The sequence below is a fragment of the Malus domestica genome, chromosome 05 (genome assembly GCF_042453785.1).
Source record: "Malus domestica chromosome 05, GDT2T_hap1".
In the NCBI taxonomy this organism is placed as follows: Eukaryota; Viridiplantae; Streptophyta; class Magnoliopsida; order Rosales; family Rosaceae; genus Malus; species Malus domestica.
In genome coordinates this window covers 45,102,979-45,128,394 of record NC_091665.1, presented here as the reverse complement: position 1 = coordinate 45,128,394, position 25,416 = coordinate 45,102,979, and the positions used below count along the sequence as shown (strand labels likewise).

Genomic DNA, 25,416 nt, shown 5'->3' with positions numbered 1-25,416 from the left:
AAATTTATGATGTAGCAATAATGCAAAAAGCACCACAGAAATTCAATGAACTCATCTTCTCATCAATTCATCTTCCAGTTGCTGTGCATTTTTTGAGCCACACCAGAAATTCAATAAGCTGCATATTGTTCATATCATAACCCACATCAGAAACACCATTTTCAAACACGAGAAACAAATTCTTGTATGAAACTTCCGTCGTGAAATTTGTTATGTCAATCAAGATTTCAGTACATGGGGATGCTCCGGTCTACTGGCTGCTTCCGACTTCCGTAGGACCTTCTAATAACTTGACTATACTCGAAGAAATCTGCCAACGTTGAATTCCAGCGTATCAGTTGGTATCCGGCCACATCTGAGAAATGAATTTTGCTGGGGGAAATGAGTAGTTCTAGTTGATTGCCAACATAGCTGTATACTACGAGAGTCCATAAGCAGTTACGTGCCTTATAATTGCAATGGTAATCATAGAACTAGCTTCTTTTCAGCAGAATTGAGGATTCCCTTCAATTCTCCCAGCTCAGTCTAATTTGCATTACATGATCCAATGAAATCAGACCTACCAAACGCAGCAGCAGCGAGGTTGTACTCGTTGGAAAGACTAGTAGAGAACACCCCGGAATCGTCTGTGCGGAGGACTAAAGGATGTTTTGCAGTATACAGATCAGCTGCATCACCAAACAAAACATGTTTGTTTGGAAGAAGGAATATTGAAAAATATTTTAAATTGTTTCAGATTTTAGATAACTAAATCGAAATAAACGGAATCAGAAGGCCTAACCAAAATGGTGTACATCAGGTGAAGGAATCGTACTAGTCCTAATGTTGTATATCAAATGTTGATGTACAAAATCAGTGAGGATTTTGGTACAACAGAAAGTGTTAAGTTTGCGACCTTCGCTCGATTGCTCCGGTCACTAGTATGGATAAGTATGTAAATGGATAGAGATAGGGAAGCAAACACAAGATGTACGTGGTTCATCCAGATTGGCTACGTCCACGGAGTAGAGGAACTCTGTTAGGGTAAAATTGGCTATTCCTAAACAAAACGCCTGAGTCTGTAGTCTTAGACTAGTGCTTGTTTTCAGTTGTAATTATTTTAGTCTAAGTTTGTCTCACGTGCTCTCGATCACAAAATGGCAAGCATTTCAGAGACATCCACTCAAGTAAGTTTGGCATGCATATGCATTCACATGATATAGGTTTATGTTCAATTGGTTGTTTAGCTTTGAAGTTTAACAATGGAGATATGGGCTTTACATATTAATTAATTAATTTGCTATGAGTACGTTTAGATTAATTAAAGGCCTACTTATTAATATAAGATTTATTTGGAGTCAGATGCTATGCATTTAAAATGAGGATAAATTCAAATGGTTTTGTTTTTATCTTGATATCATCTATTTAGAGTTTTAAGTCATGTTGAAGTCTCCTACTGCAACCTATATATATATGAGATTACCTTAGGGTTTAAAAGGAGCTGCCGCTAGATTAATAGAGTGCATCAAAATATGTTTTGATGTTTGCAGCATGCATTAGATCAATTTAGGGTTGTCCTTGCTGCTGCCGCATATGCATGAATATTGGTTTCTTAGATAAAAACATCAAAAGGCAGTAGCTTTGTTTTTTTTTTTTTTGCAGAAAGAATTATTTTTATTATGCTATCTTGTGGTTTCAACATCGTGCGTTTTTAAAGAGAAAATATTATTTTCATGCTGTTTTCATTTAAGGTTTTAATTGAATGTCAATTATGAAAATGTGCCTTGTGATTTTCGTAATTGATTGTTTTTCAAATAAACACTTCATCATATAAACATTCTGCATGATCGCGTTAGTATCCTGCAAAGTTCGAGGCGACAGTGATTGACGGCCGCGTTAGTGTCGTGCCACTTCAACTCGAAGGCTGAAGAGAGATCTAGTAGCAAAGCGTGGAGACAAAACTGCCTACTAGTATGCGTGTCTAGTTGATGAGTTTTGTAAGTCTTTCTGTACTTATTTCTCTTAGTGTTTGTCCTGGCTTGGGAGCCCGAGGATTTTCCCAGTGGTAGGTTTTGCCTCGTTAAATCCTACATCATGTGTGCACTTTTTATTTATCGTTTTAATTGCATATGAGTATGATAGTTTGATATGTGATGTGAATGTGGATTTAATTTGAGAACTGAAAATTAAATTGAAAATTGTATTGGATTTTTAAATTGGAACCTATTCACCCCCTCTAGGTTAAATTAGTACCCATCCTAGAACTTTCAATTGGCACCAGAGCAGGTCACTAAAAATACCTAGTGAGATCCGTGGGTAGTCTAGGATGAATCGTACTATGGGTTCAGTTTCTCATCCACCACATTTTGATGGTGACAACTATGCTGCGTGGAAGGCGAAAATGAAATCGTTTTTGTGGGCACAAGATGACAAGGTGTGGCTTGCTGTTGAAGAAGGTTGGGAACCTCCGACGATTGAAGAAACCAAAGGTAAAGGAGAGTCCTCTGTGTCTATATCTAAGCTTAAGCCTAGGAAAGAATGGAGCAATGATGAGCGTAGCTCTAGCACTTTTAACCAAAAGGCTTTGAATGCTTTATTCACAGCCGTTTCGCCTGAACAATTCAATTACATAAGTAAATGTACAACGGCGAAAGAAGCTTGGGACATTCTTGAAGTTACTCATGAGGGTAACTCAACTGTTAAAGAATCCAAACTTCAACATCTTATCACAAAATTCGAAAATATCACAATGTCTGATGATGAAAGTTTCTCTGACTTTTATGCTAAGCTTAGCGTAATTGTCAATGGCTGTCACAATCTTGGTGATAGTATTCCTGAGCATGGGATTGTGAAAAAGATCTTAAGATCACTTCCTATGAGGTTTCATGCTAAGAGGACGGCGATTGAGGAATCGAAAGATCTAAACACCTACAAGCTCGAGCAATTGATTGGGTCTCTGCAAACGTATGAATTAGAGCTTCCTGATTCCAAGAAGATGAAAAACATTGCTCTCAAAGCTATCAAAGAAGAAGAAAGTGATGGCTCAATTGAAGACTTGTCCGAAGATGAATTGGTTGAATTAACCATGCAAATTAGAAGGTTTCTCAAGTCTCAAAATTCCAAGGGTCATGAGCAACGAACCAACTCAGGTTCGAACTCAAAAAACTTTCGTTCTCTAGATGTCTTACATGACAAAGCCTCTAGATCATCTAGAACTAGTGAACATAAGAGTTCTAACAATAGGGTTCAGTGTCATGAGTGTCAAGGCTATGGACACATTGCTTCTGAGTGTGCAAACACTATTAAGAGAAAAGAGAAGAAGAATAGGGCAATGAAGGTCACTTGGAGCGATAGTGATTCAGGGGATGCATCTACATCGGAATCTGAGAAGGATACGATTGCGTTTATAGGAACTGTTGATGGATATGACACAGAAGGTTCATTTGTTGAAGAACCTGACTTGGAAGAAGTCTTGAGAAAATATTCTGATCTCTATGACATCAGTGTGCAAGTAAAGAAGGATAACTCTAACTTGAAGAAGAAACTTGCATTTGTTGAAAGTGAAAAGAAAGAAGCTGAAGTTGAGCATCAATCTCAGTTGGACAATGGAGAGAAACTACGAGAGTCGCTGTTAGAGAAGATTCACATTCTACAAACCACAATTAACACTCTCTCGTCTGATAAGAAAGCTCTTGAGGACGAAGTGGTTGAGATGAGAAGAAAAGTTCAGGAGTTGAGCATAGGTTCGTGGAAAATTGACAAGATGCTTAGCTATGGAAAAAGTTTTGGAGACAAAGGAGGTCTAGGATTCGAGTCTACAAAGACTACAAGTTCTTCTTCTGTCACAAGATTTGTCAAAGCATCTGATATTCCTAGCTCGAGAGTAGGTGCTGATCAAGGTGTAGATCTTACTTCTGAAACATCTACAATATTTGTAAATTTGTCAAATCCTACCAAGACTTCAATTAATCTTAACAAACCCAAACAATCTAGGAAGTTCATTCCTATATGTCATCTTTGTGGGATTCCTGGTCACATCCGGCCTAAGTGCAATAAGCTTAGAAAGAAAAATTCTTATCAAGAAAAAGTTTCAAGGAACTTTGAAAAAGAAAATCTTAAGGAACAATTTGTGACTTATTTGAAAGAGATTAATCGGATTGCAAGAATTATATCTGTTCCAAGTACGGTAGTTCCAAAAGTGAGACAAGTTTGGAGAAGAAAAGATAATCAAAGTGGTGTACTTGTCAATTTATCTCCACCTTCAAGTTGTTTATATTGACTAAGCTCTCTCTTTGCAAATGTTTTCATTAATGTATGCTTGCATGTTCATATAGCATAAATACTGCATTTTTTGTCTTTCTTCTTGTTAAAAAAATTAAAAAAAATAAATGTATGAGGAAAAATGGAAAAGTATGATTTCATATGAGTTCTAGCTTTGTTCACTTGATAACATGACCCTAGCATGATATGTTTGACTCTGTTGTGGACAATAGCCTCTTGTTGATAATATATCAATGTTAATGAGTTGAACATGTTTAACTTGAGTAAAACCCGCACCCATGTGAGCTTTTGTGCATAAATATAGTGTGTGCATTTTTCATACACTTTTATTTTTTTCGTGTGTGTGATCTTATGTGTTTTGCTTCTCTAGAACTTGCTTTGAGACCTCTCAAAACTTTGTATCATATATTATTCTATTTTGGAGACGATAGTAGGCATTAGGACTTACCATCATTGCCATATATACCAGTGCCTTACATGTTTTCCCCTAGTTAGCCCTTTTGAGCCTATATGTAAGCCTTTTGTTCTTAAACCTACATTTTCCTTACCTAGCCTCTTATATTAGAAATTCCCTACCCTACTAAGAAGCTAGTAGAGTACGTTTTTCAAAGGAGAGAGTTCAAGGTTATTTAAAGGTTGAAGATGCAAATTTTGTGAAGAACGCCAACTACAAATGAAGAGCAAAAGAAGAAAAGAGGAAAAGAAGTCACTATGAATCACGAGTGAGCTGCCAGCATTATAAGAAATCAAGTGTGTTGGTATAAATGAAAAGCAAGAATCATCTGAAATGAATTGTGCGGTTGTATGTCGTTCATGTCTCAAATCCAACCGCTCAATTGAGTGCTAAGTTACCTGGTTCGTTGTTGTATTTCTCTCTTGGTTTCATTTCCAACTACTCTATTAGGTTCTTAGACTTTGTGTTTCCTATATCCTTCATTTCTTTAACCGAGTACCTGAAGCCCCATTACACCCTTAACAAAGACCTACTTGATCCAAAGAAGTTAATTTTTGATGTGTGGAGATGAGATCAATCTGCAAGCCTATGGTAGAGCATTCATGTAATGATCTTTTGAGCGTATACACTTACCCCAAAACACTTTGAATGAAAATTTGAGCGTATATCTTGTGAGCTTAAGGGTTAAAGTTAAGTTGGTCCTGTAAGACTTAATTACATTTGTGTAGTATCAACTTTCGGCTATACTTGCAACTACACTCATACATGTTATGTTTTAGGGACAATGTTAGCTTGTGAATGAGGATTCATAACCACATGTGTTTTTGCACCATTTCATTCTTGTTGGAACAATTATATGCTTCTCATACAAATGTCTAAAAAAAATAAAAAAAATAAAAAAATAAAAAATCATATCATTTGTGTGTTGCATTTCATTATTTTTTTTAAGCATTTGTTTAGGGGGAGCTTAACAATATGAAAGATGCATTTCTTTCCATGTTTATTCTTTCGATCTTTACTTTGTTACTCTTTTCCCTCTCGAATTTATCCCCACTTTTATTCTTCCAAAGAGGTTCTAGTTCACAGAAAATAAATCATTTTTCGTCACATTTTGTTATGTTTCACTTATCTTCCGCTGACTGCACTCGATGGTTACCTCTAAGGCCTTTGACTTTTCTAGACAAAAAGGAGGGGAAGTAGGAAGCTTATTTTTAGGGGGAGAAGTAGAATTTCGAAAACTTGGTTGTTTTTTTTATTGCTTTCTTTTATAGATAAATGCTTTCATTTTCAGCAAGTATATCTTTTGTACGTCACAGGTTTTCTTGTTTGAGTGTGTGCAGGTTATAGACTTCAATGTTATGCATGGTCGTTAATTTTATTAGTTGTCTGTAATTTTATGATTGAGGGTTTTGTCTAGGAAATGCCAAAGGGGGAGATTGTTAGGGTAAAATTGGCTATTCCTAAACAAAACGCCTGAGTCTGTAGTCTTAGACTAGTGCTTGTTTTCAGTTGTAATTATTTTAGTCTAAGTTTGTCTCACGTGCTCTCGATCACAAAATGGCAAGCGTTTCAGAGACATCCACTCAAGTAAGTTTGGCATGCATATGCATTCACATGATATAGGTTTATGTTCAATTGGTTGTTTAGCTTTGAAGTTTAACAATGGAGATATGGGCTTTACATATTAATTAATTAATTTGCTATGAGTACGTTTAGATTAATTAAAGGCCTACTTATTAATATAAGATTTATTTGGAGTCAGATGCTATGCATTTAAAATGAGGATAAATTCAAATGGTTTTGTTTTTATCTTGATATCATCTATTTAGAGTTTTAAGTCATGTTGAAGTCTCCTACTGCAACCTATATATATATGAGATTACCTTAGGGTTTAAAAGGAGCTGCCGCTAGATTAATAGAGTGCATCAAAATATGTTTTGATGTTTGCAGCATGCATTAGATCAATTTAGGGTTGTCCTTGCTGCTGCCGCATATGCATGAATATTGGTTTCTTAGATAAAAACATCAAAAGGCAGTAGCTTTGTTTTTTTTTTTTTTTGCAGAAAGAATTATTTTTATTATGCTATCTTGTGGTTTCAACATCGTGCGTTTTTAAAGAGAAAATATTATTTTCATGCTGTTTTCATTTAAGGTTTTAATTGAATGTCAATTATGAAAATGTGCCTTGTGATTTTCGTAATTGATTGTTTTTCAAATAAACACTTCATCATATAAACATTCTGCATGATCGCGTTAGTATCCTGCAAAGTTCGAGGCGACAGTGATTGACGGCCGCGTTAGTGTCGTGCCACTTCAACTCGAAGGCTGAAGAGAGATCTAGTAGCAAAGCGTGGAGACAAAACTGCCTACTAGTATGCGTGTCTAGTTGATGAGTTTTGTAAGTCTTTCTGTACTTATTTCTCTTAGTGTTTGTCCTGGCTTGGGAGCCCGAGGATTTTCCCAGTGGTGGGTTTTGCCTCGTTAAATCCTACATCATGTGTGCACTTTTTATTTATCGTTTTAATTGCATATGAGTATGATAGTTTGATATGTGATGTGAATGTGGATTTAATTTGAGAACTGAAAATTAAATTGAAAATTGTATTGGATTTTTAAATTGGAACCTATTCACCCCCTCTAGGTTAAATTAGTACCCATCCTAGAACTTTCAAACTCTCATTAATTGTGAAGGGTTTACACAAGTACATAGGTTCAAGCTCTCCTTTAGTGAGTACAAATGAATGATTTAGTACAAATGACATTAGGAAATATTTGTGAGAGAATGATCTCTATTTATAGAAGAGAGTTTCTAATTTCATTCTGACATTGACACGTGTTGTGTTGTGATTGGTTTCTGATGTCACTATGATTGGCTTCTGATGTCAACACGTATCGTGCTGTGATTGGCCTCCTGGTTGTAAGGAAACTCTTCTGGATCCTTTACGGTATAACGTTGACCGATGCACAGTAGTTTCGGGATTGGTCAAGTATGGTACAAACACCAAACAAATCTCAACCTGAAAAACAATGTTGGATGTCAAACAAATCCAACAAATTTAAGGAAACAATGTATAAGTTACAACAACGAACATAAAAACGTGAAAACTATAAGTCTCATCTACATTTTCTGCTCATTATGTGTGTAAGCAAAGATGGAACTGACCGAAAACTCAGTACCCTGTTTGGAAATAAGAACTTAGCCTTGATGACTTTGATAGCATATCTTCTTTCAGCTACCCTGAATATACTCGGTTGCTTCCATGCCCCTCAGATAATGGACCACCAAAAATCGAGCACTTGGTAGTTTCAGAAGGGGGGACTGTTCAAGAACATATCTGCAAAGTTCTGGATCTTTCTCTTCAGTGAGTGCTGCTCCTTTTGTCTTCACATTGTTTTTTGTTGATTTATGTCACATGATTTCCGCCATTATCAAGTTTGAGTGGTAAATGGAAAAAAATTCCTTCTTTGAAGGTTTGTTGCAGATCTCATCCATTTTGGAGCTGTATTTTATGCCCTTGTGTGTCCATGGCCTCCTCCAACTGCAACCCCAGAGCACATGAGAGTATATAAAGAAGTTACAGCACCATCAGTACTAAAAGACTTTCCCGATAACACATCCAGACCAATTTGTTGAAACTGGAACCTACTTATGTTTTCATGTACACCCCCAAAGCGTTTTCCTAAGTAAAACACAAGGTTTTACAGGTCCTTATCGTAATTTTTACTAGCGTTATTGTTGTTCACATGAAAATTTTGATCAGGTGCTATGAAATTGACTGGAAATCAAGAATTGTAGCTGTAACTGATGGATTTGTGGTTTTGGACAAACCGGCTGGTACAACAGTACGTGTCATTACACATTTTGATGGTGTTTTGTCCATTCAATATCTTTTATCGGGAACTATCAAATGTTTCTTGAGCAGCTAATTACTTACTTTCGTCAACTACAGGCAATATTGAAGAAAGTTGTGCAACCTTTGCCACTCGTGCCTTTGGCATATATTTAGATTTGAGCATTAATTACTGGGAGGGGGAGGGCAGACTCCGATAACTCAGAAGCTGAGGAGCTCCTTTGCTGCCTCCAACCCGGAGCTTGTATTCTTGCCGCTGCTCCTGTGCCAATTGGAACAATTACTCGATACATGCGTCCAGTTAAATTGGCTCCAAGACTCATTTCAGAAGGTAATAGTCTATTTCAAGCCCTGCATTGGAATTGGTTTGGCTTTTAAGGAGTTGCACTTAAAGTCTTTACATTCTTACGTACCACATTGTTTTCCAATTATCTTGGTGTATTGGTCTTCAAGCATGTCAGATATCTTGGGATGATGGGAACTACACTTTTGAGGCTGGAGCTCCCTGGTGGAGGTGCCAACAAAATTTGAAGAAGATGCCGATCGATTGCATTGTATGGTATTCTCTTTTGGTGGAGTTTGGGCGTCTGCCTGTATCATATGCTTGATAGTAGGCTGATGACATGCATATAATCTGTCTCTAACCAAATGTTATACCATTCTTTATCCCATGCAATCTGAATTGCCTCAATCACAGCCATAATCTCTGCAACAACTGCATTTGGATAAGAAGACAAGGAGGCAAATGCTCCTATAAAAAAGACCACTAGAGTCACGAAAAACACCACCACTACCCACCTGACCATTCCCTTTACAAGACCCGTCTATGTTAATCTTAATCCACCCAACAAGAGGCGGACGCCAAAACACAGGCACAAAACTAAGAGCATCCAAAGAAAGGGATGAAATTCTTAACATGGAGAATATGGGAATCGATACTCAACCAGTGAAAGAAGAAAAATAAATAGAAGCTGAATCCCTCCAATGCCGTAAAAGACGACATTGGGATGCGACAGTGCCAAAACTTTTGTTCTCAAACCTAATCTGGTTCCTTTCGTGCCTAAGCCACCAAAAGAAATTGCTCGCTTGCCCTCGTATAAATTCATATTTGATACGCCTGCCCTCATATTTTTGACCAGTTGCCCTCATATTTCAGTATTTAATTCCATTGTTCTTTTAGATTAACCAAACAAGAAAATTACAAATTTTAGAAAATAAAATCTTGTCATTTCAATTTCCATCATTTTAAAATTCCTTAGTAATCTTAAATCTCTTCATTCAAACATAATGTTATCCATTGTAGGTGCAGCAACGTTAACCATTGTAGGGCGCAGCTAGCAGGGCGAGGACAATACGATCCCCCAACATATATAATTTCGCATCGCTCCTTCCACATCTCCCAACAGCAAATGCCCATGAACCCATGGAATTGAGTCTCATAAGTGATATGGAAAACTCCCACAAAACCCTAAACCTAATATTCATAAGAACATTATAGCTAATCTCAAAATGATTAAAACAGGGTATTTCTATATATATTAAGTCGGAATGGATACGGACTATCGGTACCTGGATCCGATTATTGTCAAATCATATTTGCTATACAATCAATTTTTGAATCGTTAAGCGAAGAGATACCAGATTTGGATCATTAATTACATTGGATTCAGATTAAAGTCTCAAATCTATATCCTATTAATTACAGTACTGGATTCGGAACAAAATCCAGTTACAGTAAAAGTGTAAAACCAAGATGAATAACGAAGATAAATCATATCATGTAATACAAGTCACGACAGCTGCAAATAATTCTTTTTTTTTTTTTGCTCGCCCACAGGTTTCAGTACACGGCGTATAAATAATTCAAAAAAGATAAAACATATAGAGAATCTGGAGATGGAGCCGTCAACTAAACATAAACGATAAACAATCGCGAAATTGTTCCTTAGGGGACATGTAGTGCGTAATTGTTCCATAGGGGACATGTCGTGGGTGAACTGTCGGAAAAGAAACAAAAAAAGATAAAAAATAACCCAATCACGTAATTGTCCCACCAGCAGATATGGAATGAGTGGAATGTCGGAAAGAAGGATTTGGATCCTCTCCGAGGCAGGATCCTCCTGATTGGTGCTTGTGGACTGTTGGATAAAAATTCAACGGTTACAAATATGGGGCCTCTAAAAGTTATAATAATTGTAGTCGTTGGATAAAAATTCAACGGTCCACAAGCATCGGTCAGGAGGATCTGACCAGTTGCCTTGGAGAGGATCCAAATCCGGAAAAGAAATAAGAGGAGTAATGTTAGATAGACTAATTTTTTAGATTAAAAATTAAAAATTATACTCTTTATTACAGTGGTGGAAAATTGTTAAGCAATTGTATAACGGCGTAGATTCAAACTTCGTTGGTGACAAATCTAACATCTAATATGACAAAATCTATTATTTGACAAAAAAAAAAACCACTTAAGTATAATTGAATCATCAACAATAATGTATGAATTCATCTGAATTTACAAAAAAAAAAAATTAGGAATTTTCAGATTGATATACACAAATTCTTTTTGTCTGAATTTATTAGTATAGAATTTTTTAATTCATGTGAAAAAAAATGAAATTGCAAATTTCAACTTTAAATTTTATGTAAAGTTGTCATTTCTAAAATTTCATGATGTGAAATTCTAAATAAAAAAAAAAAATCATGTATGTCGCCATTAAGGCATTAACGCCACCATCACCAACACTACAGATACAACTATTGTTGCTGCCGCCAACCCCAACAACCATCGTAGCTCCAATACCATCACCTTGGCATTACCATGATGACCACCGTCATTGCCACCAAAACAATTCTACGCACCGTCGTTGCCACCACTCTGTTGTAAGAGTAATAAGTAGGACGTTTGAGATCTCAAAGGGAGATTAGAGGTAGGTAAGGTAAAATTGTTATAACTGAGAGAGTGGTTAAATACTAATTAGTTGTTGTAAGTTTCATGTTATAGACTTGAAATTTTGTCACACGTGATGGAGTGTATAAAGATTTGAAAGGTCAAAGAAGATGAACCAAATCTTCCAAGACTTATTATAAGGATAAATTGGATCACTCCCCACATTAATAATTAATTTTATAGTACAAGTCTTGCATAGTTGCGCAATCTCCTTCGATTTCCTAGATATTAAGCTTACCACCATCACCACCCCACCATCACCGCTCACCAACTATGACTTTCACATGGCCACCACCACGCATTTCTAGAACATCTCGCTTCAACATCCCAATAGCAAAGGTGTCTATTTCATTGTACCCTCTTTTGTGCTTATAGTTTCACATTACGTATTTACTTCTGCACACAAAAATTACTTCATTTCCCAACATTGCTTATATTAGAAAGAAAAAAAAATCTCTTATTGAGTTGGTTTTGGATTAAATTTGTAGCTGTTGAATCAATTTTAAAGGATTCAAATTGTTTGATAAAAATGATTAAGTGGAAGGGATCCGAAGAGAATAGGGGATAGAGGATCTCTTTTGCATTTGACGACTCAAGATGATGTTAATGGACGACTATCTCTTACTTAAAAACAAAAAGGAATCTTACACAGCTGGGTGAATCAAAAGCCTGATACAATTAATTAACTTTGCTTCTTCAAAGTTTAAAAAATGAGTAGAGTAGACTTGTTAAATTTGAAACGTCTTTCCCAACTTTTGTCCCACTTTGTGCCCTAGAAACTTAGCCCTAGAAACTAGCTAAGGGTATAAGCTCTAGCCCTAGTTGACTATCTTTTATTCCAATATTTTAAAATACCAGGTCAAATCAAATGTTTCATGTGTATTCTGAATACTAAAGTAATATATACTTTGTTCTTTTCCCTTTTCACAAACTACCTCAGATTCTCTCATTGAGCATTTTCAAACCTCAGATTCTTTTGTTAAATTCTGTCCTTCCAATTGCACAAAACAGATTGACCAATAATGACTGGCAGAACATACTTATATTCATAACCAGAAAAATTAATACCTATTTTTAGCCACATAATGAATTAATTATAATTAAATCCAACTTACACGAAAATTGAACTTAAGATCTTATACTTATAATAAGAGATAAATTACACTAAACTATTCAACAAAAGTTCTTGCTACACTAAACTGTTCAACACAAAGAATCTTGTAGGTTCCGTCAAAACACATGAAACTAGATGCTTGGAATCTGTTTTCCAATAGAATGACAGGCTCACTACCAGCTGCTGCTTCTTTGGGGACACCAGTCACACGACCAAGTCAAAGCTCAAGAAACTGGAAGCCTCGAATAACAACTAACTTTCAGGTAAACTTCCGAAGGAACATTGGAGACTACAAGCGCTGGAAAAATCAATGTAGCTAGGCACATTATTACTGATATTGGCCAATTGCTACGTCTTCCACATAGTTGGGTATATGTTTATGCTGTCAATAACTTGTCTAGGAATGTTTCAGTACAAATTTATTTTACATATATCTTACTATTCGCATAGCATAATTTTCGTTATCAAATCTTGGGGAGATTTTTGTCCTGATCTCAAAAAGCATCCATCGTGCAATCCCAGTAATCAAATATTTTATTTATTTCTTCATCGTAGACGTCTCTGAATATTGAAGTTTATTCTTAATTTCTTTGCTGCCTTTCTATCCATCAGGTTTTCTTGAAACTGAAACTTCCGACCAAAACCACAGACCAAGACCAACATGATCCCTTTTCACCTGCTGCCCCAGCTGGTACTAGATTAGCATAATCATTAAACTGATATGCCACTACGTAAATGCATTGTAGTCAAAAGAAACAGATTTTCATTTGAAAAATTATATGTAAAAGAACATAATATTGTTCTTTGCTTGCAATATCTACATATGCATGTACCATGGCACTATATATAACAAACCAGTGAGAAGTCTTAACGTACTTATATGTCAATGGCAACTCCAACAAGAACTATGGTAGTGAAGCCTAATCGTCTAACTAATAATTCATATGTCCTCCTCTTCATCTTGTTTATCGCAAGCATTATTTCTACAACCCATGCTGCATGCAGCAAAATGGACCAACACTCTCTTTTGTCTTCGTTTGATATCGCTTCTTCTAGTTTAAACTGGTCTTCCAACGATTGTTGTCGATGGGAGGGCATTATTTGCAATATGGCTGGTAGGGTCACCCATTTGTTATTGCCCTCCAAACGCCTCAAAGGAGTCATTTCTCCATCTCTTGGAAATCTCACGCATCTCTCCCACCTCAATCTCTCCCACAATATACTTTCTGGTCACCTGGAAGTTGGATTCTTTCTGTCCTTGAGTCGCCTTAATATCCTTGATTTGAGCTACAACTTTATCTCTGGAGAAGTACCGTTATCTCTACCATCAAGTCATATCCGATTGGTGGACTTATCCAGCAATCAATTCAACGGAACAATCCCATCTTCGTTCCTCCAGCGTGCCTGGAATTTGAGAAATTTAAATGTCAGCAATAATCTCCTTACAGGCCAAATACCGTCCTCTATCTGTTTTTATTCTTCTTCGTTTAGACTTTTGGATTTCTCCCATAATGAGTTCAGTGGCATAATCCCACTTGGAATCGGTAACTGTTCAAAGTTGGAGCTCTTTCGTGCAGGTTTCAACAACTTATTGGGGACACTTCCAACTGATATCCACAACGCTCAAGCACTTGAAGAAATTTCATTGCCTTCCAATAAGCTTTCCGGACCCATTGGTGAGAATATTTCCAATCTTACCAACCTCACAATCCTGGATCTCTACTTGAATCAGCTGAGCGGTGCGCTTCCCTTCCATATTGGGAAGCTCTCAAGATTGAAGATCATAACCTTCCATTTTAACAATCTAGAGAGTTATCTGCCTACATCTTTGATGAATTGCTCAAGCCTTACAGAATTGAATCTAGGATACAACCAATTCGAAGGAGATCTCTCCGTGCTTAATTTCACCAAGCTTACTAAACTTATTAAACTTGACCTTATGAATAATAAGTTCACCGGTCCCTTGCCAATAAGTGTTTACTCATGCAAGTCCTTGATAGCACTTCGACTGAGCTCAAATGATCTAGAAGGACAATTACAGCATGGGATTCTTTCTTTGAAATCCTTGTCATTCCTTTCACTTTCTAATAACAGGTTGACCAATGTCACAGGGGCAATGAAGATATTGAAGGATTCCAAAAGTTTAAGGGTACTCCTTTTTACAAGTAATTTTCTTGGTGAAGAAATGCCAGATGGTGATCTCATGGTTGATTCATCAGGGTTCCAAAATCTCTCGGTTCTCAGCTTGTCAAGGTGCCAATTGACAGGCAAGGTACCAATATGGCTGTCAAAGCTTGAGAAAATGGAAGTGCTGGATCTGTCTTCTAACAGACTTGTAGGCTCAATACCTGGTTGGTTGGGGACTCTTCCAAGTCTTTCCTTTTTAAACTTGAATAATAACTTCATTTCAGGTGAATTTCCGAAGGAGCTTTGTGAACTACAAGCTTTCGTGACAAAACGGGATGGAACTCTAACAGGCCATGGTGATTTTGAGTTGCCCGTCTACTACCAAAGCATTCATGGGTCTGCAACTATTTTACAGTACAAATATATATCCAACATGCCAAATACAATCAGGTTCAGGAACAACAGCCTAAGCAGCAAAATACCCCTTGAGATTGGCAAATTGCAACTTCTTCAAGAATTGGATATTGGTTTCAACAACTTCTATGGCAACATTCCAAACCAAATATCGAACCTCCCAAACTTGGAGAGGTTAGACCTCTCAAGAAACCATTTTTCGGGCGAACTCCCAGCCTCACTGTCAAGTCTTCATTTCTTGTCTTCATTTAGTGTTGCCTACAATAACCTCCAAGGCAATATACCATTAGGCACTCAGCTCCAAGGATTCAATGACACTGCCTTTGAGGGTAACCCAGGACTTTGCGGTTTCCCGCTTCCAAATGAGTGCCAGAAGAAGCGTCCAGGTGATACGACTAAGAACCGGGAAGATGTAGATGACACTGCGAATGGAATTCCATGGCTTCATATTTCAGTGTCTCTTGGTTTCATTGTGGGGTTTTGGGGAGTTTGTGGTCCTTTAGCTTTGAGCATGTCGTGGCGATTTGCATATTTCCAATTTCTCTCCAACATTGTAGATCGTTTTGTGTGCTAATTAATCATGCTGTATTTTCTTTAATAAATAAATGACTTATTAACCGGTTCACAAAATATCTGCTGCATGGCAACAGTCTTGGAAAAGCCTCCCTCCCTCATCACTTTCCTTGTGGCCTTATTTGTTGAACGAGAAATGTTAAGAATATTATTTCAAAGTGAGATTTTTTATGAACTATCTGTCATCTCACAATTTGACGTTAATTTTCGTATCAACATTAGGAAACATTGTGTAAAAAATACGAGGTGATAGAAAATCCATAGAGATCATCTCAATTTTGAGAGTCTCCTTAATATTTCTCTCCAAACTATGACTAGACAAATCCCAAAATTTAAAAACAATAATAACAAGTCCCATGTAGGAAGGGGGCACCCGAGGTCTGATCAAACAAAAACAACAACAATAATGATATAATAAGAGCGATACTATCCACACACCCATTTTACTTCTCACGCATCTCTTTCAATTTCCTGTTGTCTAATCGAATGAATTGAAAAATATCAAATGACAAAAATCAACAAAGGGGTATGTTAAAGTAAAAATGGATGTGTGAATACCTCTATAATAATTACAATTTACCTTATGTATTTTATCATTTTTAATTACTTATAAGAACTAATGATTTTGTTTATTACTGCAAATTTGTCTTTGCATGTCTCCAAGAAATTAAACTAAACCCTTTAACCAGGAAAAAGAAATTAAAGGGTCCTAGTTAGTCTATGTCTTTAGTCCTATGTAGGTCTCTTGTTTCTTTACTCTCAGTGTCATTTCGAATGCAAGGACCAAAATATTAAAGAAATAAAGACGAATCTGAAGTCATTGCAATGCAAATAAAAGCATAATATATAACACCCATGCGAAACATGCACGTCTGCGAGTAAGAAACTAATTACTATATAGCTGTCATAACTTCTATTACATGAAATAATTATCTTTGTTATGCTTCTTCTTGGCTTTGCTTTTAGAGCATATGCTTACCTACCGTGATTTTGGGAATGACAGCGATATAGGGTACGTAAGGGGGGACTGATACCTAATTAATTGACCACGTTGGGGATAAAGGTTCCGCCATTGATAATGATACCTTGTTGAAAGGTACATATTTCACAGTATGAGATCGACTTATTAATTTGTTTCTTATGTCTTAGTAAATGAAGGATTTGTCAAAAAATTGGCATTATGGCATATCAATGTTACTGACTACTGTTGCTAATCTAGAAGCAGGTGGAAAAAAATGGATTTCGGTCTTGGCCGGTGGTGTCGACTAAAAGCTTTCATTACAAAGCAAACTTTCAATTAATTTCAAAAGAAAACATGATGGGAAGACTAAGTAGGCACTAGGCAGGGAAGTTTAAGGTTAATTTCAAAAAGCAGTATTTTAATATACAGAGGAGTCCATCATGTTGTGCAGATCATTGTATGCTGGAGTAAATGAAGACAAGAAATAAAGACTTGATAGTGTAAATGGGATTCCGCCTGGCATATGATTTCTTGAGAACGAGGTCTAATTTCTCCGAGGCTGTGAGTTCCGATTTCGTTCGATTAGCTCAGCTCTCTAAAAGTCCTGTTGTTTTAATAAGAGATACCCATCGACATCATCTTGATAAGGAGAGTTAAAGAGATGCAATTGATAATGTGTCGATATCAATGGTGCCAATAGATTACCAGTGCACATCTGTTTTTAATTAAAATATAATGAACGTGATGCACATACACCTAAATTGGCTACAACAGATTGCTTCCCCTCTGCACTAAAGTTCAAACCCTCCTCCTCATATTGTAGATTAAATTAATTAGAATATCATGGAGGATAAGTAAGTATAATGGAGCAAAAAAAACCAACCTCTGGTGGGAAGAGGCATCCAGCCGAGAGCAAAAGCTATGCACAGCCTGAGATGATCCCAACTCCCAAGTCATGAAGACCCAAAGCCTCATAGAGGCTGCCACGTAGCCACTACCAGCAATGACATCTTTGTTCTGTATCTTCATCTCCATGGGTAGATCAAGCAAACATCTGACCACAGTCTTCATCTCTGCCATCAGGCTCGGTTCGATCCTATGGTTGGCAAGCCTGAAGCAACCCCATGTCTCAATGTAAGAGTATGAACTTGAGATTGGATGTTTTGACAGCGGGTGATTAAGTCCAATTGGTATAAGAAAGCCTTATGAGAAGTTGTATACTAATTCTTGTTAATGAAGGATTCTGTTTTGACATTAAACTGATATGATTTAGAAGTCATAAGTTGTTTTCTATAAGGATTTTAATAGGGAATCCTTATTGAGTTATGAGAATGAGATATGTGTGTCTATATATATTGTGACCTCTGCTCTCACAGATGTGTGCTCTCTTCGGAACTAAGCCCTATACTTTGTTAGAGCTTGAAATAATCTGACAGAGAGGAGAAGAGTTACAGTGCATTGAGATCGGTTTGCAGCATTCATGGCATCTTCAGGTGGAGGTTCATCATATTAGTGAATTGCAACGCTTTTATATGGGAAAGGTTTCTGTGCTTTACTTGGTTGTGATTACTGCAACTGAATCCAGTTCTTGGCTATAATAATTTAACATCAGACGCTTCCCTCAGTTTCTTGTGCTCATGTGCATCTGGAAACTGGTTCAGATCAATGAGTGCGACGGTCGTAGTCGCAGAGTTCCCACCATCTCCAATTTCGGTTTTTTTTTTTGGGTTTGTTTTGTTTCTTTCTCTATCTCCACCCTTTTTCCATTTTTTTTCTTTCTTTCTGGAAATAGGTTCCACTGTTGGCTGCGATTGGACTATTCAATGGGAATTGCAGATTGTATAATACGCATTTCTTTATAACTAAGGATTAGGATTAATTAACGGGTCGGCAACCGAAGTTCGAACTCTTACCAATATTTATTTTTTTGAGGCAATCGACTCTGTTGTTGTGTATCGTTTGACTTAGAGTTAAAAGGGTGCTAGCATCTCATGCATACTATATCAAAAGAGTAATGAGTAATGTTATTCGTATCACATTTCTATACCATTTTAGGTGATATCTGTTTTAAACAGCTACATCATTTGAAAAATTTGCAAACCCCAAAAAAAAGAAAGAGAAAAACTTCTCGTATACCACAGTGGCGGAGCCACATAGAGGCCAGTGATGGCCCAGGCCTACCCTGAAAATTTATTTATGTATGTATTCTCTGCAAGATTTTACAAAAATGAGCATGTGGTTCATTGGCTACTGGGATTTTACAATTCCAAATAGCCTGGGTTTGAGCCTTCCTAGCGGTCCAGCAATTTTTTTAGATTTGTTTTTTAACTGAAAGAAGAAAAGGATTCTTATAATTTGCCTTATTTTTTAGGAAAACTAATGAAAATGGCTTGAAAACTTTGAGTTTTAACGATAAGGACAAAATAAAGGGTAAAATGAATAGTACCAAATTTGACTTTTTAGTGTAAAAATGTGGTTTTTCGTTAAAGTGAATAGTACCACGAACTTTATGTTAAAACTCCTTTTTTTTACCATATTAAAACTAAGTCTTATTTTTGTAATATATAAAAAAACCATACTCTCTTTTTTGGCTAGTCGATATAAAATAAAGGTTAATACAGTCTAGAGCAAAATCTAATTTTAAGTCAGTGATTTTAAGTTTTTGTACGACTCCAATGTGTTAATTTTTGTTATCAAGGCTTGTAAACAAGTTTTGTTTTTATGATATATTCATTTCAAGACTAGGTTTTTCATACAAAATTTAAAGCTCCACCATTCTTGTTTGATTAAAAATTTTCATGCCAATACAAAAAACAAAACCTTTAATTTTTCTCCCATTAATTATATTTCAAAGGCTAATCTTTCTATGGCTTAAAGGCCTCTCCTGATTTGGTTTTCTGGCTCCACCACTGATACCACAATCATCATCTAATTAACTAATTTTTCTTAATTATTAGTTTATTAAATAATGAATTAAATTTAAAAATCTGATTAATTCAAATGATGTAACTGTCCACATCAAATGCCACCCAAGATAATATAAAAATGTGGTACAAAAACATGATATGAATAACATTACTTATATAAAAAAATATAAGAATAAAAATTAAAACGCCAACCGTTACCCATGTGAGGGTTTCCCCTTCTGCCATGAAATGGAGGACAAAACAAAATTAAATAGCTTTGTTCAATGCTTTAGCTTCTATTACGGGATGCGATTGTTTTCATCTTTTTTATGTTTCTTTTCCGACATTCATCCATTCCATGTCCCCTAGGGGACAATTAGGTTTGTTTTATCTTTTATGTTTTGTTGATTGCTGCATCTCTAGATTCCCTATACGCATTGTACAGGTATACTCTACGTATATAAAATCACGTGTATTTTGAAAAAGATCATCCAAATCTACAGGTTAACCAATCACAATATAATAATTTGGTACATTTGTAATTTTGAAAAAAAAAAATCACCAAGGATTCGAGGAAACAGTAACAATAACCAACTTCCTTTTTATCGAATCATTCAAAGGATTAATCACCATAAATTATCATCAACGCACAAATTCTAAATTATATTTAATCTTATATTCCAATGAAGAACACTGTTAGATCGGTTGCTCAAACGCTTAATTTCGGTTGTTTATGATCTCCACATGCATAACTAGTCATCATGATTAGTCCACGCCTACGTTAGGATTGATGTTATTTATTTTGTAAATATCATGTAAGGTTAATTAATGAGTCTATGTGAAAATTTTTAGTGTGCCGGAAACATGGTCTGGTACACCAAGTGTCATAATACAATTGATGATTCCGGCACACTGAAAATTTTCCTCATGTGTACGTTAGGATCAATGTTAGTGTTTGGACTCAAATTTACACCATCGGTCCGTGCAATCAAGACCGTTAATTGAGCAGAACTCTTAATCGTTGGATGGAAGAGTGAAGATAATTTTGTTATTATTAAAGGATAATATTATGGTTTTTATCATAATAATTATCTTTTAATGGGATTCATCTTGATATTTTCTTACACAACAAGATAAATGAGATGCAAACGATATCTCCAACTTCGAGACTCTTGCGGCAAGGTATTTAATCAGATGGTTTTGAAGTAGTAAGGATGATGAAGAGTGACATTCGAAAGGGATATTCGTTAACCTTTCTATCTGGTTAAACAATAATTTTCATCAAAATTAAATGTTTGTTAGATAAGAAAATAAGGGGATATGGATGAGATTGGCTAGGTGTTTGACTAATGCCGTGCAAGAGTTGGATTACAGTGACATATTGCAATTCACATTGCACATTGCATGCGTGGTTCCACCTGGATAGATGTCATGGAAAAAGAAAGCTTTATGGTTGCATTGGGAGTCTTAATGGGATAAAGCAAGACATTAATGGGAGTTCTGATTATGATGTGATAAGAGATAGGTTTTTGCTTTGTTTGAAAAGTCACGAATGGCAATTTGAAGGATAGGCATCTGACACAGATCAATTTTTGCTCCGCGAGTTTGAGTTGCAGTTGGACTCTACAATATTATTAGACCTTGCCAACTAGAAAATATGAATACTATAAATACAAGGTGCGTTGTAACAGAAGGTCTCCAACTCAACACACAAACTGCCCTACGCAAACTCTCGCTCTACGTGAAATCTCTCAACAACCTTGAGATTTTTCATTTTCTTTTCCGCCGACACATCTTCAATTTGGATAAACAACATTGTGAAGGCAACTGGTGAACATCTTTAGTTTGGATAAACAGCAATGCCGCCGTAGAATTAGCCGACCGCGAATCACCTTCAATTTAGATAAACAGCACTGCGTCAAGGCCGATTGGTTATCTATCCAAGTCTCGATCGAGAAGGGTTTTCGAATCCTTATTGGCAGAGGTCATCTCACGAGCCTTCTTGGCAAAGGAAGGTGTTACGAATCACTAGACTCAGTGCATTGAACGCCGAATTGTTTTATGATTTGATACTCACAAGTTGGATTTAGAGTTCGGCATTCCGACGGCCCAACCACATTTACGATTAAGACGTACATCTGCTTTGAATACTTGTGTCCATATAGTCTGGTGTCGATTCATCGTGCTTATACTCTTACAAATATAATCACAGTGACTGAATCCGACACCAACGATTTGTGAACTTCGTAGAACTAGTAGCATTGTCTTCAGGCTCTAGAACCCGAAGACTGAGACGTATTTCTTCCTCCGCTGCAATCACAAGATCAAGAAGTCAGCAGCGCATCCGACGCAACATCAACATATTTTACTCCTCGGCCGAGCTCAGCCGACGAGTTGGCACGCACGCATACAACTGAAGGACATAGTTAGCTCATTAGTTACTCGGCCTGCGCGCCACGTAGGCTTCATAGTTTTTAGGGTCAACAGTTAGATAATTTGTAAATGCTTATGTCTGCAAGCACTGTAGTATAATTTCGAATATCTGGATTTTTAGCTATAGAACTTATGAGGAAAGAGATATAATGTTGATGCAGTGAGGCTTCCACTGTATTTTACAAAATAGTAGTACAAACTTTTGTCTATGTTAACTGCAAGATAGATCATAAGCTTCAAGTGAGCTCTTTCTCCTTATTGGTTTCTTGTGCTTCAAACTTTTTGTATACGAAAAGTTTAGCAATCAACACATATATGCACCAATTAAAAGTGCTCAAAGCTGCAATTACCCAATAAAAGTAATTGAGATGGGCACGATTGATATTGTTACCAAGCCATTTTTCACCATGCCTTGAGCTAATTTCTTGCACCGCAGATATTATAGCATTGCTCATGAAGTTTCCTACACCTACCACACTGAGGTATGCTGCTGCTCCCATGCTTCTCATTTCCTCTGGCATTTGATCGTAGAAGAATTCTTGAAGTCCAACAAATGTAAATACATCAGACAAACCACATATCATGTACTGTGGAATTAACCACCACACTCTCATTGGCACTATTGTTTTGGGGTTGTCCAGGAGGTTGTGGTCTCTTGCAATGCTAACCCTTTTGGCTTCTACCAAAGCTGACACAACCATAGTGAATATGGATACAAATAGGCCAATGCCAATTCTTTGTAGGATGGTGATGCCAGAGGAGTGTCCTGTGATTTTTCGGGCTGCTGGGACGAAAACACGGTCGTAGATTGGAATGACAACTATAATCGTGAGGCCATTGAAGACTTGAAGTGATGCTTGGGGAATCTTAAAGTTCGAACCAATTGAGCGGACCATTGTGCTTCCTTGCTTTGTGAAGAAGGTTACACTAAAGGATTGGACTACAGCAAACATTAAGCAACACATCCATACGGGAATGAGGCGTAGGACGAGCTTTACTTGTTCGACTTGATTTTGTGAGCACAATCTCCATGGATTTCTGGTCTTGCTTGAAGCATCAAGTTGGTCAATGATCATTGCCTTATCCAAGCATCTAAAAAAATTAGATATTGTATAAAGTTAGGGATAAGGTGTCATGTGGTAGACATAAAGTTCCATGCTGATTTATATAATTTATAAATTTATCTATTTGGATCTCAAGAGGTGTCATCACAGTGAAGTTTAGTGTTTATAAAATTGCACCTAAAAAATAAGATAGAGCTTATCAATATGGTGGCCTGTGAGCATACCTGAATTGACTGGTATGTGCTAAAGTCCTCCTAGTATCATGCTGACTCTCGTCATCTTTGTACACACCAAAACCAGTCATGAGTGTTCCATCCACGCGCCACTTCCTTGCTGCCGCCACTAACACCTGAACCACCTTGGTGAAGGGGCTGCCTAAGGGTCCCTGCTTTCTGTATCTCTTGTAACCCAACAGAAACAGAACCAATGCCACCACCATTGCCCCTGTCATTATTCCAAACCCCGCCGCCCACCCAACATTATCCTGCACCAAAGCATAGTCACAAATTTTGGGTTTCGGCACTTCAATAACCATTCACCAATTTCTTTTTCTAAAATCACTAAGCAAGTTGCATACTCGTATCTTACTTTTAATAAATAAATGAGGTTTAGAGTCGTCTCACATATAAGAAAATGAAAAACTGTTACAGCTAAGATTCATAATTTTTCGGATTTGTTCACTAAACTAATGATGCTAAAACAACATTTGAGTTTATGCGCCTAAAATTTCAGAAAACCCCTATCTGTGCTTGTAAATATGATCTATGCTGACCTGCACATATATGACTGCCAAAATAGCAGTGGAGGCACCAACAACGATCCCCATATACCACCAGTTGAAGAATGAGCTTTTCGCCTTCTTCTCCTCCGGCAAGTCTTCATCAAACTGGTCGGCAGCAAAGGTTTGTACACATGGTTTGTGGCCACCTTGACCAATTGCCAATGTGTAAAGTGATACAAAGAACATTGCTTTCTGATAACGCCGAGGAATTATGGAAACTGTTACGGTTAACATTACCATTGCCTGAAATTAACTTGAAAAGTTAGCAATCGTGGTCTGAAATTAAACTGGTAGTAAATAATGAAATTTCTGAAATTTCTGAATTAAACTGGAGTTTTGTATACAAAAGATATTGATGCAATTAGTAGTATAATCAGTCAATATTATAAGTTGTCAAGCTTTGACAATACGTACAAAGCAATAAATGATCGATGAGACGAGAATGGTGTTGAATCGACCAAGAAAGGCATCCGCGACGAAGCCCCCAATTATTGGGAGGAGAGATGAAACTCCAACCCAAGTGTTGACATTTTTTGCAGCCTTGGGGATGGGCTCATGGAGTTCATTTGTGAGGTACGTGACGAGGTTTCCAGCCGTGCCATAGTAAGAAAATCTCTCTGCCACCTCAACAACTACAACAAGAAAATAAATTACCAAAAAGAAAAACAGTAGCCTGAATTGAATAATTGTAAGAAAATGAAAAGGTTTACTTACGGATGATGAAAATCGCAGCACTCCAGCCGCCTCTTGAACTGGAAGGTTGCTCTTGTCTGATAAGATTCTTCTCTGTGTCTTCACGGCCATTGTGAATACTTAGTTGGGATGGAGATTCTGAGCTTGTCATAGAATATTTATGTCCTTTTCTCAAGCATTGAACAAACAGCTATTCCCCAAGTGAGATAACCATTTTGCCTGGAAAATATACTTAGCATACACACACACACATGATTTGTTGACTAAAGGAGTAGGATTCTCCCTTCATCAACTTCCTTTTTTTTTGTTTTCTAGTATTTTTTTTATTTGAACGGTTATGATTAAACCACATCAATATCTTGTATTGACTTATTTGTAGAAAGAGAAAGATAAAAAGGAAAGTGTGAGATAAAAAAGAAAATGTGAGAGGAGATGAGGAAAAAAGAAAGTATTTGGTGAGAAGATAATTATATTCTGTTGTATATTTATAAGAAGTTATTATTAACTTTCTAAAAGGTTTATTGCGCATGAAAAACACATTGAGAGGAAAATCTTATTCCATTACATATTTATAAAAAGTTATAATTCACCTTCTAAAAGAATTTATTACGCACTTTAAATTTCCTATACTTATAAATAAAACTTAAATTTATAAGGAATGCTCAATAATTTTTTAGAACGACAATAATAACACCAAATTATAACATGTGAAATTGCAAATGTCAATGTAATTTTATATTGACACTAGTGAGAAATTTTTAGTTGTGACGGGAACATAAGGGGTACATCATGTGTTTTAATATAGGAGTGATGAGAAATTTTATTTTTTAAGTTATTA

General features: G+C 36.5%; 2 protein-coding genes and 2 long non-coding RNA genes across 6 annotated transcripts; 2 read left to right on the top strand and 2 right to left on the bottom strand.

The window, feature by feature from the left end:
* Positions 1 to 7,903: 7,903 nt before the first annotated feature.
* Positions 7,904 to 9,704, top strand: LOC139195991 (uncharacterized). Of its 3 annotated transcripts, XR_011581085.1 has the most exons (4): positions 7,904 to 8,076; positions 8,197 to 8,557; positions 8,665 to 8,896; positions 9,019 to 9,704. It is a non-coding gene; the product is annotated as an uncharacterized lncRNA (long non-coding RNA). The 3 variants fall into 3 exon arrangements; XR_011581083.1 differs by having other exon boundaries at positions 8,197 to 8,896; XR_011581084.1 differs by having other exon boundaries at positions 8,186 to 8,896.
* A 4,030-nt stretch (positions 9,705 to 13,734) lies between these two features.
* LOC103419271 (tyrosine-sulfated glycopeptide receptor 1-like) lies at positions 13,735 to 15,741 on the top strand. Its single transcript, XM_008357389.3, has one exon. It carries the CDS (start codon positions 13,735 to 13,737, stop codon positions 15,739 to 15,741), a length of 2,007 nt encoding a protein of 668 aa, XP_008355611.2.
* A 1,225-nt stretch (positions 15,742 to 16,966) lies between these two features.
* On the bottom strand, positions 16,967 to 18,269 carry LOC139196597 (uncharacterized). Its single transcript, XR_011581672.1, has 2 exons — positions 17,585 to 18,269; positions 16,967 to 17,305 (listed from the first exon to the last, which is right to left on the bottom strand). It is a non-coding gene; the product is annotated as an uncharacterized lncRNA (long non-coding RNA).
* A 3,867-nt stretch (positions 18,270 to 22,136) lies between these two features.
* On the bottom strand, positions 22,137 to 25,049 carry LOC114825045 (protein NRT1/ PTR FAMILY 5.4-like). Its single transcript, XM_029103301.2, has 5 exons — positions 24,600 to 25,049; positions 24,300 to 24,517; positions 23,877 to 24,128; positions 23,329 to 23,588; positions 22,137 to 23,132 (listed from the first exon to the last, which is right to left on the bottom strand). The coding sequence occupies exons 1-5, from the start codon at positions 24,727 to 24,729 to the stop codon at positions 22,277 to 22,279; spliced, it is 1,716 nt and encodes a 571-aa protein (XP_028959134.1). The 5' UTR covers positions 24,730 to 25,049; the 3' UTR covers positions 22,137 to 22,276.
* Between the last annotated feature and the right edge of the window lie 367 nt (positions 25,050 to 25,416).

Excerpts from the sequence above, each read along its gene's own strand:
- LOC103419271 (XM_008357389.3), top strand. The coding sequence starts at position 13,735 with ATGGCTGGTAGGGTCACCCATTTGTTATTGCCCTCCAAACGCCTCAAA.
- LOC114825045 (XM_029103301.2), bottom strand. The coding sequence starts at position 24,729 with ATGACAAGCTCAGAATCTCCATCCCAACTAAGTATTCACAATGGCCGT. Across the intron at positions 24,518-24,599 it reads TGCTGCGATTTTCATCATCC|TTGTTGAGGTGGCAGAGAGA; the intron begins GTAAGTAAACCT and ends TTCTTGTTGTAG. Across the intron at positions 23,133-23,328 it reads GCACATACCAGTCAATTCAG|ATGCTTGGATAAGGCAATGA; the intron begins GTATGCTCACAG and ends TAATTTTTTTAG.